This window comes from Oncorhynchus kisutch, linkage group LG19 (assembly GCF_002021735.2).
Source record: "Oncorhynchus kisutch isolate 150728-3 linkage group LG19, Okis_V2, whole genome shotgun sequence".
In the NCBI taxonomy this organism is placed as follows: Eukaryota; Metazoa; Chordata; class Actinopteri; order Salmoniformes; family Salmonidae; genus Oncorhynchus; species Oncorhynchus kisutch.
The window spans coordinates 33,043,319-33,056,975 of NC_034192.2; the positions used below are offsets into that span (position 1 = coordinate 33,043,319).

General features: G+C 44.3%; 1 protein-coding gene across 2 annotated transcripts; it reads right to left on the reverse strand.

The window, feature by feature from the left end:
• Positions 1 to 1,545: 1,545 nt before the first annotated feature.
• LOC109864703 (V-type proton ATPase 116 kDa subunit a-like) lies at positions 1,546 to 13,628 on the reverse strand. Of its 2 annotated transcripts, none has more exons than XM_020452577.2 (20): positions 13,359 to 13,628; positions 12,395 to 12,529; positions 12,104 to 12,182; positions 11,670 to 11,908; positions 9,105 to 9,169; positions 8,818 to 8,944; positions 8,394 to 8,476; positions 8,184 to 8,277; positions 7,779 to 7,991; positions 7,434 to 7,584; positions 7,066 to 7,205; positions 6,790 to 6,947; positions 6,556 to 6,646; positions 6,306 to 6,424; positions 5,724 to 5,937; positions 5,349 to 5,459; positions 3,681 to 3,740; positions 3,367 to 3,487; positions 3,064 to 3,235; positions 1,546 to 2,892 (listed from the first exon to the last, which is right to left on the reverse strand). In XM_020452577.2, exons 2-20 carry the CDS (start codon positions 12,509 to 12,511, stop codon positions 2,799 to 2,801), a joined length of 2,448 nt encoding a protein of 815 aa, XP_020308166.1. In that variant the 5' UTR covers positions 12,512 to 12,529; positions 13,359 to 13,628; the 3' UTR covers positions 1,546 to 2,798. The 2 variants fall into 2 exon arrangements, with proteins under 2 accessions (XP_020308166.1, XP_020308165.1); XM_020452576.2 differs by having other exon boundaries at positions 3,654 to 3,740.
• Positions 13,629 to 13,657: the final 29 nt, after the last annotated feature.

Consider the following 13,657-nt stretch of genomic DNA (forward strand, 5'->3'; position numbering starts at 1 on the left):
TCACCATGTCTTCTCTACTTTTGGTGGCCTTAACTTCATGTTGATTTGCAATTATAATATTGACAAAGTTCCAGTGAAACTCTGCTTTTCATCGTCAGGTTCTTGTCATGGTCCTTAATTTATAAGCAGAATTGTATATTGTATAAAAATACTTCTTGGAGTGTCTAGTTTGAGAAACAGACGCCTCACTAGTCCTCAACTGGCAGCTTCATTATATAGTACCCGCAAAACACCAGTCTCAACGTCAACAGGGAAGAGGCCTTCTAGGCAGAGTTCCTCTGTCCAGTGTCTGTGTTCTTTTGCCTATCTTAATCTTTTCTTTTATTGGCCAGTCTGAGATATGACTATTTATTTGCAACTCTGCCTAGAATGCCACTATCCCGGAGTCGCCTCTTCACTGTTGACATTGTGACTGGTGTTTTGCTGGTAATATTTAATGAATCTGCCAGTTAAGGACTTGTGAGGCATCTGTTTCTCAAACTAGACACTAATGTACTTGTCCTCTTGTTCAGTTGTGGACCGGGGCCTCCCACTCCTCTGTCTATTCTGGTTAGAGACAGTTTGTGCTGTTCTGTGAAGGGAGTAGTACACAGGATTGTACGAGATCCTAAGTATCTTGACAATTTCTCACATGGAATAGCCTTCATTTCTCAGAACAAGAATAGACTGACGAGTTTCAGAAGAAAGTTATTTGTTTCTGGCCATTTTGAGCCTGTAATTGAACCCACAAATGCCGATGCTCCAGAAACTCAACTAGTCTAAAGGCCAGTTTAATTGCTTCTTTAATCAGAACAACAGTTTTCAGTTGTGCTAACATAATTTCAAAAGGGTTTTCTAATGATCAATTAGCCTTTTAAAATGATAAACTTGGATTAGCTAACACAACGTGCCATTGGAACACAGGAGTGATGGTTGCTGATAATGGGCCTCTGTACACCTATTAAAAATCTGCCATTTCCAGGAACAATAGTCATTTACAACATTAACAATGTCTACACTGTATTTCTGATCAATTTGATGTTATTTTAATGGATGAAAAAAAGTGTTTTTCTTTCAAAAACATGGACATTGCTAAGTGACCCCAAACTTTTGAACGGTAGTGTATATCTTATGTCATGCCTTATTGGAATGGTTTTATTGATAACATCAGTTGGGAAAAAGTTTGGATTGGATTCTTTTGGCCAAATGTCATATTCACCAATGTAAATTTACAAACAAAACACCACATTTTATTACCTTGCAAAAATAAATTCAACTATATTTTAAGGCAATTAAATACTCTGCCAACAAAAAAGCTGATGGAATTATCAATGTGTGTATGCCCCTTAAGGTCCTTGTGTAATGTGATATTGTACCCCCTAGCCCAAATGTCCTTGTATATTCTTTATATATACTTGTGTTCCAATGTACTTTTTGTATTGATTTGTTAATAAAAAATAAATAAATACAATTCTATATATTTTTTTTTATAAATTAAAGAAGATGTCTGACTTGCCTAATTTCTACAATAGGAACAAGTCAAATCACACACCCACACAAGAACCGTCAGGAAAAAAACTGTCTTTAATTTCATTACAGCCCTAGAGTTAAACACAGTGATAGTGCAAAGAGACAGACAGTACGATGTGAACCATCATACAGAGAATGCGGAAGAACATTGATCTTCATTCAGATGGTTCTCTGCTCAGATGAAACAGAATGTGAATGACACATGAGTTTACAAGTTTCCCTTTCCATAATTATTAACCGTGTTCAAATATGACACAAGAAAGAGGTGTTGAGTACCATGAAGGGTTGTTCGTGTTACCAACTGTAGTAGGATGTCCCTTGGGGATACCCGTAACGAGGTATGACATGCGAGGGCTAGGTTAATAAACATGCTGGAGCTAGAACCTCGTTGTCGTGAGTCCTTATTTTAGATAATACTACACCATCATTGCAAAATCATGTCTACGTGGACTCTCTTCAAGACCACAACAGATGAGTTAAGACAATTGGTGTGTGCCTTATCTTTACTGAACTTTGAGATCACGGTCATGTGTGAAAGTCAATAGCACCCATTTCCTGAGTTATTCAACCATTTTCAAATAATGCTTTGAACGATAAACAGGGAGGTTGTGAATGTATTACTGTTAATATATTATTTAATCAACATTATCTAAAGGTACATTACTGGAAGTAAATTTAAATTTACTCTGGAGTGCGCTCTGGGCTTTCATAAATTCAGAGCGTTTTGCTCTCGGGGTGTTCGAGGAGTAGTGTTGATCAGAGAGTTCTGACCTCACAACAGCAGTCAAGCACCCGAGCTAACTGGCTAAAGGTGGCTAGCTTGCTAGCTACATCCAAACACAAATGAGAGAACACCTAACTCTGACCATTTTATTCCCCCTAGCAGAGCTGGTTAGACTATTTTCGTGTTATCTAGGGCATTGGTGACTAACTGTACTGCTGGCAACAATTGAATTTAAAAAGATTTGCAGACACCAGTCATTCAACGAGTGTTGCGTGTTCGTAAATTCCTGAAATCAGAGTAGACAGCCAGAGTGAATTTACAGACCCACCACATGATCAGTGCAAAGAAGGAACAAGAAAGAAATTCTGATTTTGATGACACAGCATGCATGCTGAAATAGGCACAGTGCAAAGGCCTAAATGTATTCTTGTACATTGAACACATTTGACAAAACACAGAGTGTACAAAAAAGACAGCAATCATTCTGAAATGTGTGCAGTGTGATAGGTGCAGAGCAAGTTAATATAACCATTTGGCAATCAGAATTCATTGATCGTTTAAATGATCACAGAGCGGACGAGGCGTGGATTATGGAAGAGAAGGAGAAAGGGTTCAGCTTGTAACCTGTTCCACTGTAGAATTTATTCTGGAACTCCACCCTAGGAAAGAGACAAAATCAACAGACAATATTGCATTACATTTTCTTTCATGAATAATATATTTGATCTTATTCTCCATTCACACACTCCTCTCCCCTTCGACTAATTCCTTCCCACCATCTCTCACTCATTCTCACCCCCCCCCCCCCCCCCCCGTCCCCCTTCTCTCACCAGTGCAGACGCAGGGCATGCAGGAAGGCAGACAGGCCCTCCATGACCAGCAGGACGGAAACTGTTAGCACCGCGAAGACGATGAAGAATAGAAACAGGATCACAGATCCCATGTTGCCTTGCCAGGTCAGGGCGTTATGCAGCACCATCGTCCAGAGCACCTCCGACAGCTCTGGAGGGTGAAAGGGGACACACTGAGTAGGCGCTAGAATGAGTTAGCACTCTTAAAGAAATGAGTCAGTGTGCGATCAGTAAGTCACTGTAAATCAGTGGGGAAAGTGTGTGTGTGCGCGTGTGACTCACGTGCGTGTGCAAGGCTGAGGGCCCACAGTCGTAGGTAGGAGGCTGTGTTGGAGATGCAGCCTAGACAGTACTCTATGGTGTGGATGGCCTGGTGCATGAACGCATCAGCAGCGTCAAAATCCTACAGAGATGCACAGAGATTTAGCTTCTTTTTTTTTTAAGACAGGGAAAAAGGGTAGAGAAGTTGGACGGAGTAATATGTTATTCCTTGTGACACTAGCTCGGGCTATGAGTATATTGAAACGGAGCTGGCACGGGTAACACAATGATGACTCGCTCCCTCTCACCACCTCCTCCTCTCTGTGACTCCCCACCTCTCCCTGATGAGCATTGATGGAACTGTTCTCAGCCAACAGGGGTCGTCTGTCTCCTGCCTGGAAGACACAATCACATCAGACCCACTCACAGAGATTATAATACATACTGTATATAAACACACATAATAAACTCAGCAAAAAAAAAGAAACGTCCTCTCCCTGTCATCTGCGTTTATTTTCAGCAAACTTAACAAGATTCAACAACTGAGACATAAACTGTGACTACAGATATGGAATAATGTGTCCCTGAACAAAGGGAGGGTCAAAATCAAAAGTAACAGTCAGTATCTTGTGTGGCCACCAGCTGTAGTAAGTACTGCAGTGCATCTCCTCCTCATGGACTGCACCAGATTTGCCAGTTCTTTCTGTGAGATGTTACCCCACTCTTCCACCAAGGTTCCCGGACATTTCTGGGGGGAATGGCCCTAGCCCTCACCCTCCGATCCAACAGGTCCCAGATGTGCTCAAAGGGATTGAGATCCGGGCTCTTCGCTGGCCATGGCAGAACACTGACATTCGTGACTTGCAGGAAATCACGCACAGAACGAGCAGTATGGCTGGTGGCATTGTCATGCTGGAGGGTCATGTCAGGATGAGCCTGCAGGAAGGGTACCACATGAGGGAGGAGGATGTCTTCCCTGTAACACACAGCGTTGAGATTGCCTGCAATGACAACAAGCTCAGTCCGATGATGCTGTGACACACTGTACAGACCATGACGGACCCTCCACCTCCAAATCGATCCCGCTCCAGAGTACAGGCCTCGGTGTAACGCTCATTCCTTTGATGATAAATGCTAATCCGACCATCACCCCTGGTGAGACAACCACTTCAGTGAAGAGCACTTTTTGCCAGTCCTGTCTGGTCCAGCGACGGTGGGTTTGTGCCCATAGGCAACGTTGTTGCCGGTCTGGTGAGGACCTGCCTTTACAACAGGCCTACAAGCCCTCAGTCCAGCCTCTCTCAGCCTATTGCGGACAGTCTGAGCACTGATGGAGGGATTGTGCATTCCTGGTGTAACTCGGGCAGTTGTTGTTGCCATCCTGTACCTGTCCCTTAGGTGAGATGTACCGATCCTGTGCAGGTGTTCTTACACGTGGTCTGCCACTGCGAGGACGATCAGCTGTCCGTCCTGTCTCCCTGTAGCGCTGTCTTGGGCGTCTCACAGTACGGACATTGCAATTTATTTCCCTGGCCACCTCTGCAGTCTTCATGCCTCCTTGCAGCATGCCTAAAGCACGTTCATGCAGATGAGCAGGGACCCTGGGCATCTTTCTTTTGGTGTTTTTCAGAGTCTGTAGAAAGGCCTCTTTCATGTCCTAAGTTTTCATAACTGTGACCTTAATTGCTTACCATCTGTAAGCTGTTAGTGTCTTCATGACCGTTCCACAGGTGCATGTTCATGAATTGTTTATGGTTCATTGAACACACATGGGAAACCGTGTTTAAACCCTTTACAATGAAGATCTGTGAAGTTATTTGGATTTTTACTAATTATCTTTGAAAGACAGGGTCCTGAAAAAGGGACGTTTCTTTTTTCGCTGAGTTTACGTATGTTACACATACAGATGTGATACACATAAGACTAAACAAAGTCATCCTAGATACTTACACTCAAATCAATAGGCATAGCACACGCCCAGACAAGACAACACAGTTGCTCACCATGTGCCGGTGCTTCCTCTTGTGTGTGATGTATTGATGGATGGGTTTCCCCAGCAGCAGGACTGGAACAGAACACAGCGCCAGTACCACCAGGACCTTCTGCACCACCAACTACAGTACAGAGAGAGAGGGAGTTAGGACGTCACACACACACTAGAGTGCAGGTTGTATTTTGGAGAGAGCATGCTGCCTTACCATTGTTTACCTATAGATGATATTTTCAAGGACTCAGGTAACATTAAGCATACTTTAGACAAATAAGTACATTGGAGTGAGCACGTTGTATGCCCTTCCACAAACATACCAGTCCTGTACAGTGGCATCATGTTTCCCCACAAAACACACACATTCAGACAGACACATTCAGACAGACACCTGTCCTCTGTAGAGGGGCGGGTTGTCCTTGTTCTCGGCGAATAGGAACATGTCTATGAAGTGGATGAGGATGCTGGGGGCGGAGTTAGAGTGGGTCGTGTCGAAGGCCAGCCACTTGAAGATGACCATGAAGACCAGGTAACCAAACAGACACAGCATGAAGAACAGCTCTGGGATCAGTACCAGGAACACACTGCTCAACTGGTTAAAGTGTCTGGAGGGATAGGGGAGAGAGGGATGGGTAGAGTGGGAGAAGGATGAATAGAGAGAGAGACAAAGAGAGAAGTGGGTGGGTAGAGGGAGATGGGTAGAGAGAAGGAATGCATAGACAGAAGGATGGGTTTGAGTAGAGAGAGGGGTAGGGATAGCAAGAGGGATGGTGAGAAAATTATTAGATTACAGTGATACTCCCTTGCAGTTCCATTCACACCAGGATTGGGGTCAATTCAGGAAGTACACTCAAATTCTAATTCTCTACAATGCTTTTCAATGAAAAAAAATGTGAAATTGGAATACTTTCTGAATTGAAATGGAATTGACCCCAACCCGTACAGGCACACACACACACACACGTTCCCTCACATGTAGTTGAAGAAGGCCAGACAGACTCCGAAGGTCATGTGGATGACCCCGATAATGACAGACATCTTCATCTTGTAGGAGTTGAGGAACGTCAGGTGGTTGTTGGACATACCCCAGACCTGAGAGGGACAGACAGACGGTCATGGAAACAATCATTACAGAGAGATGAGAGATGAGGAAGAGATAGATGGAGAGCGAGAGACGGAGGAGTGAGAGAAAGATTGAGGCAGTGTGAGGTGCATTTCCATACCGGGTCGATACCAAAAGGATAGGGTCCTGTAAAAACCCCAGTGATGTTAGGGTCCAGGGACAGGAAGTTGTTCTCTTTAACAGTTGTTGGACTAAGAGAAGAAGAGAGAGAGAGAGACACAAAACTCATATTGTAAACATAACATACAGGACAATCAGAAAAGTGATTGTGGCACTGTTATGCATGTGTGAGTGACGGACATGGGCACACGTGTATGTGTGTGTGTGTCCTTACTTCCACTCTCCGTTCTCAAACATGGGTCCTACATGCCAGCCGGAGCTGAAGGGGCTGAGTCCTCTGCTAAAACACTCATTGTAGATGGCCCCAGTGTAGACAGAGAACAGTCCCATCAACAGGATCAGATAACGTCCTCCAAACATCATCCGCCAGATCTAAACCACACACAGAGTGACAGTATATTAGGACTGTTCCTGTGAATCAGATTTGTCAGTCTCCCAATTTAAAGGGTGTGTATGAAAAGGTGCGACTGTGTGTGTGTGTCTGTGTGACCTCATTAGTGTTGTTCCTGAGTTTGGGGTCCTTCTCCTCCAGAACCATCCAGAGGGCAGCCAGGGACATCAGCAGACCGTGACCCACGTCCCCAAACATCACAGCAAACAGGAAGGGGAACGTGATGATGGTGTACACCGCTACAGAGACAGAGGGGAGGAGGGAATGAGAGAGAGGGGGAGGGAGAGAGGTTAGCCAGAAAAAGTAGGAGAGGAGAAAACAGAGAGAGGGGCGAACGAGAGAACGGGGGGGCATAATAGTTCTGATCGTTGACATATACCAGAGGAGCAGGTTCTTCCCTGGGTTGTTGGCTGGTTAGAGGTTGGAAGTGACCGCTAAACGAATTGATGTATTGATTGGACTGATACCTGGGTTGACCTCGCGGTAACTGGCCACTCCGTAGGCGTCTACAATGTTCTGGAAGCCTGCAGTGAAGGAGTTGGTGGGAAACAGTGTAGGAGGAGGCGTGGAGCAGGGGAGGCGGTTGTAGAACGAGTCCACCCCGCTGCCACTCTTCCTCTGATAGGGGGAGAGACAGAGAGCAGATGAAGGGGCTTAAGGTCATACACATTTAGGGTACTGTGTAAAATGACATCCATTCCTACATTTAAACAGAGTGACGACAACATACAACTAACTCGCTCTTGTTGCATTACTCAACCGCACTTCTGTGTCTCCCATCTCCCCGTCCCTGTTTCCTTCCCCTCGCTCACCCCTCCTTCCCTCAGGGCGCTCTGCAGCTCGGGCAGCTTGCGGACGGGACACCAGGCTTCAGCAATCAGACACTTGTCGGTGACGGAGGGGCTGCAGAGGTTCAGTACGGCCTGGACTGCCTTAGACTTCTGGACCCGCACCTTCCACTGGGGCAACACCGCTACTGTACGCACCAACATCTGCTGGAGGAACTGCTCTGTCTGAAAGAGGACCTGAGGAGGGGAGGGCAGAGGGGTGAAGGACGAAAGGGGGAAGGTGTGGATTAGAGATGGAGTTCGGGGGAGCTTTACAGACAGTAAACGTTCGCTCTGTTTGCTGCACCCAATGATTTCTAGTGAAGTTTAGTGATAGAGCATCAAAGTTGAAGGTGAATGCATTTTATACAGCGCTCGTGTCTGACTTACTGATTTGATGTCTTCAATTCTGCCCTGCAGTCCCTGGAGAATCTCCTCTCTCTCTGTGGGGCTGTCAGGATACTCAAACACCTGCGCGTGGAAGCTGTAAATGCAAGTTATCCAGGAGGTGCAAGAAAGACAAGGGTCATTAAACAAGCATGTACATGGACCACCGCAATCTGGTAAATGACGCCACAAGAAGTGGACAGGTTTACTTACCAATCACAGATCTTCTTGACCTTTTGTCCGATCTGATCTCCCCAGTAGGATATGAGGAACACTGTCCACTGCACCATCTCCCCCTGCAATCCCATCACATATTAGAAATGTTGATGCATTGACCATCTTGTTTGCCACTCTTACTTATATGAAAATTCCACCCAAAAAACTTTTGTTTTCTGTTTTTGATTTGTTTCAAGATATATAACTTCCAAAATACAGAAATACAGCCGGTATTATGCATTTAGCATATGATGCAACTTGATTGCCGATATGCAAAACATTTTGGGACTATATCAATTATGGACTAATGAAACAAATACCGAAAGATAAATTAAACAAATACCAAAATATAGGGTGGAGTTTTACTGTAAGTATAACTTTTCTCTTCATTTCTTTCCTCCTCCTCTCCCTCTCCCCTCACCGTGTCAGGATGCTCCAACTGCTCCTCCATCTCTCTGAAGTCCACGACGACGTACCCGCGGCATGCTCGCCATAGCAACCGCTCAAATGATGGGACTTTCCAGGGGTGGACCACACCGGCCACAAAACTGCAGAAGAGAGAAGGATGAGAGACGAGCAAAGAAATAGGTAAGTTGGCAAAAGAGGATGTTGACCAACTTGAAAATCAATCTTTGTCCAGAGCCAATGTAAAAATAAAAAGAATAAGGTGGAAGGACACTGGCAAACACTTTGACCAATGATGCTTACCGGAGGTGGACATCCTGTCGGTTAGGCTCCAATATGCCTACTGTTTCACGAAGAGGAGGTGGAGCCTGTAAGAGGAAACAATAAAAAGGGTTCGGGAGACTTTAACACATCCAAACAGTCGTTTAGGTTCTCTGAAGGAGTGTGTCTGGTTGTGTGAGAGCGAGAGAGAGAGAGAGAAATAAAATAATAAAATATACAGACAACAAATTCCAATTGGCTGTACTTAAACTCTCTAACATCATCCTTAGCTCTTGCATCTTCCTGGGACGGCGGGTAGCCTAGTGGTTAGAGCATTGGACTAGTAACCGAAAGGATCTGTCGTTCCGCCTCTGAACAAGGCAGTTAACTCACTGTTCCTAGGCCGTCATTGAAAATAAGAATTTGTTCTTTAACTGACTTGCCTATTTAAATAAAGGTAAATAAATAAAATTCCCCCAATATTTGGAACCAAGGACTGATCGCCCCAATCCACAAAAGTGGAGACAAATTTCACCCCAATACAGTGGGATATGTGTCAACAGCAACCTTGGGAAAATCCTCCGCATTATCATACATTTCCTCAGTGAAAACAATGTACTGAGCAAATGTCAAATTGGCTTTCTACCAAATTCCTGTACGATAGATAACGTATTCACCGTGCACACTCTAATTGACAAACAAACAAAACAAAGGCAAAGTCTTCTCATGCTTTATTAATTTAAAAAAAGCCTTTGACTCAATTTGGCATGAGGGTCTGCTATACAAATGAATGGATAGTGGTTTTGGGGGAGAAACATACTACAGTCGTGGCCAAAAGTTTTGAGAATGACACAAATATTAATTTTCACAAAGTCTGCTGTCTCAGTTTGTATGATGGCAATTTGCATATACTCCAGAATGTTATGAAGAGTGATCAGATGAATTGAAATTAATTGCAAAGTCCCTCTTTGCCATGCAAATGAACTGAATCCCCCAAAAACATTTCCACTGCATTTCAGCCCTGACACAAAAGGACCAGCTGACATAATTTCAGTGATTCTCTCGTTAACACAGGTGTGAGTGTTGACAAGGACAAGGCTGGAGATCACTCTGTCATGCTGATTGAGTTCAAATAACAGACTGGAGGCTTCAAAAGGAAGGTGGTGCTTGGAATCATTGTTCTTCCTCTGTCAAACATGGTTACCTGCAAGGAAACATGTGCGGTCATCATTGCTTTGCACAAAAAGGGCTTCACAGGCAAGGATATTGCTGCCAGTAAGACTGCACCTAAATCAGCCATTTATCGGATCATCAAGAACTTCAAGGACAGCAGTTCAATTGTTGTGAAGGCTTCAGTGCGCCCAAAAAAGTCCAGCAAGCGCCAGGACCGTCTCCTACAGTTGATTCAGCTGCGGGATTGGGCACCACCAGTACAGAGCTTACTCAGGAATGGCAGCAGGCAGGTGTGAGTGCATCTGCATGCACAGTGAGGCAAAGACTTTTGGAGGATGGCTTGGTGTCAAGAAGGGCAGCAAAGAAGCCACTTCTCTCCAGGAAAAACATCAGGGACAGACTGATATTCTGCAAAAGGTACAGGGATTGGACTGCTGAGGACTGGTGTAAAGTCATTTTCTCTGAATCCCCTTTCCGATTGTTTGGGGCATCCGGAAAAAAAGCTTGTCCGGAGAAGACAAGGTGAGCGCTACCATCAGTCCTGTGTCACGCCAACAGTAAAGCATCCTGAGACCATTCATGTGTGGGGTTGCTTCTCAGCCAAGGGAGTTGGCTCACTCACAATTTTGCCTAAGAACACAGCCATGAATAAAGAATGGTACCAACACATCCTCCGAGAGCAACTTCTCCCAACCATCCAGGAACAGTTTGGTGACGAAAAATGCCTTTTGCAGATTCAGTTTTCCCAGCCTGGTGCAGGTCTACAACTTTGTTTCTGGTGTCCTTTGACAGCTATTTGGTCTTAGCCATAGTGGAGTATGGAGTGTGACTGTTTGAGGTTGTGGACAGGTGTCTTTTATACTGATAACAAGTTCAAACAGGTGGCATTAATACAGGTAACGAGTGGAGCCTCTTAAAGAAGAAGTTACAGGTCTGTGAAAGCCAGAAATCTTACTTGTTTGTAGGTGACCAAATACTTATTTTCCACCATAATTTGCAAATAAATTCATAAAAAAATCCTACAATGTGATTTTCAGGATTTCTTTTCAAATTTTGTCTGTCATAGTTGAAGTGTACCTATGATGGAAATTACAGGCCTCATCTTTTTAAGTGGGAGAACTTGCACAATTGGTGGCTGACTAAATACTTTTTTGCCCCACTGTATATGTTTATTTATTTTCCCTTTTGTACTTTAACTGTTTGCACATCGTTACAATACTGTATTTGGATATAATATGACATTTGAAATGTCTTTATTATTTTGGAACTTCTGTGAGTGTAATGTTTACTGTTCATTTGCATTGTTTATTTCACTTTTGTTTATTTATCTGCTTCACTTGCTTTGGCAATGTAAACATATGTTTCCCATGCCAATAAAGCCCTTAAATTGAAATTGAATTGAGAGAGGGTGGTGATGGGAGGTGTAGTTTTGACCTGTGAGGCGGTGAGGGAGTGGGTCTGGGTGAGAACTCCTTTGTACTGGCTGAGCTGGATCAGCTGGGCTCTGAGACCGTCTCTGTTCCTGGAAAGCTCTTTGAGCTCCCTGGCCAGCTTCTCACTCTCCTCCTCAATGGTGAGCAACTCTCTGGGCTGGGGGGCCGAGGGGTTCGGGCAGGGGGTCGGGCCATGGAGGGGGGGCAAAAGGGACCTATTGATCTCCTGCTCCAGGAACGCTGAGTGGAGAGAAGGATGAAAAGACAGAGAGGTGGAGGGAGAGACAGGGAGAAAGATATGGAAGGATAGAAAGACCGGAGAGAGAGAAAGAGAAATGCAAAGGAGAAAACTGTCAAACATAATTTCCCTGTATTAGTATAGGGGTTTTAATGAGCGGTTTAGGAGACGATAGTGTGTGAGATGTAGATACTCACTGAAGGTTTTCTCCAGTTCCTGACATCGTCTCACCTCCCCCACAAACTTCCTCTGGAAGGAGTTGACATTGGGGTTCAACTGATTCACGGAGGGAATTAGCAAAAGAGACCGTTAGTTACTCACAAGTTATTCACACGAGGCTTGATTTAGTTGACACGTCGTTAATGTCAAACTTAGTTATTCATAGCAAGACGGTTGAGATATTAGTTGCAGCTATTAGTTCTAAGCCAGTGAATCTTTAGTCACGTGAAGATATGAGACAAACGAGATCAGGGGAGAACAGAACTCACGTCTCTGAACTCGACCAGGCCCAGTTCTCCCAGTTCACTGACACAGTTAAAGGCCGAACCAGACTGGAGGAAGAGCTGCACCAGGCACACCTCCTCACTACGGAACATAGAACCCATCACCACCTAGAGATAAGCCTAGAGGGAGAGGGGCAGGTGGAGAGAAGAGAGCAAGAGAGAGAGGGAAGGTGTGTAAGGTTGAGAAAGAGACACAGTTGGAAAGGAGATTGGATAGGAGGAGTAAATAGAAAAGAGTAAGGAGAGATAAGGAGAAGAGATAGATTGTGGTAATTGTATTAAGGTGCACGACACCACCAGAGCAATAGGCCTACACCCATGGCTTCAAAAACAGCTGACAGAGGGCAGATGCAGAAAAGGGAAGGATGTATTCAGGCCCCCTCTGCCTAACTGAAAAAGTCACATGAATTGCAAAACAGTGGAATTTCCACTCAAGCTGCGCTTCCCAAGTCCGCAAGTCAATACATCTAACCGTAGGTCTCAATACACGACCACCCTTCATGTGGGTAACGAAAATAGGTCCATAGTGAGGTATTTCAAGGACTTCTCGGAGAGACTGGAGAGAGACTGAACTAATAGACTACACAATGAGTGATAGGTTCGGTTTCGCTTTACCAGAAAAAGGTACACCACCCACAAATGCCGCGAATTCGTCAATCATCAATCATTCCAAACGAAATTAATGTAACAATTTTGCGGGGAGAGTTGCTGTCATCATGAGACATTGTTGGCAACATTGTATGCAAAAGTTGGCAAATGTTCCCCCCTCTCTTGTCAGTCAAAACCCCAAAAAACGGATCCTGTTTAGCGACTATGTTTCCATATAGTGCCTTATTGGGCTATAAATCAGTTATTATTATTAAATCAGTTATTATTAGGGAATATATATATTTTTCCAATGTCAGCTTCTCAAATAGCCTACAACAGAAGGTTCAAGTTATCCACATACCTGTAACTGAAATCAGACAACTTGTTGACCGACCACCATATACGAATCTATCCTTTGAGAACAAAGCACGTTGCAAATGTACAAACTTGAACCTGTTTTCTTCAATCTGTCCCGCTCGATCGAATGTGACGGCTGCTTGTGAGAGTTAGCTCCAGATGACAGAAAAGAACACCAAACAGTGGCAAACAAATCTCTTTTTTGACGGTAAAGTCAGTTTCTTAACATTCTTACTGTACTGTCACCGGCACACCAGTATTCTGCCAGCAGCAAAAATGATGACGTCACTTTCGTTGCCTTAA

Excerpts from the sequence above, each read along its gene's own strand:
- LOC109864703 (XM_020452576.2), bottom strand. The coding sequence starts at position 12,511 with ATGGGTTCTATGTTCCGTAGTGAGGAGGTGTGCCTGGTGCAGCTCTTC. Across the intron at positions 8,945-9,104 it reads CGACAGGATGTCCACCTCCG|TTTTGTGGCCGGTGTGGTCC; the intron begins GTAAGCATCATT and ends TCTCTTCTGCAG. Across the intron at positions 7,992-8,183 it reads GAATTGAAGACATCAAATCA|GTCCTCTTTCAGACAGAGCA; the intron begins GTAAGTCAGACA and ends TCCCCTCCTCAG.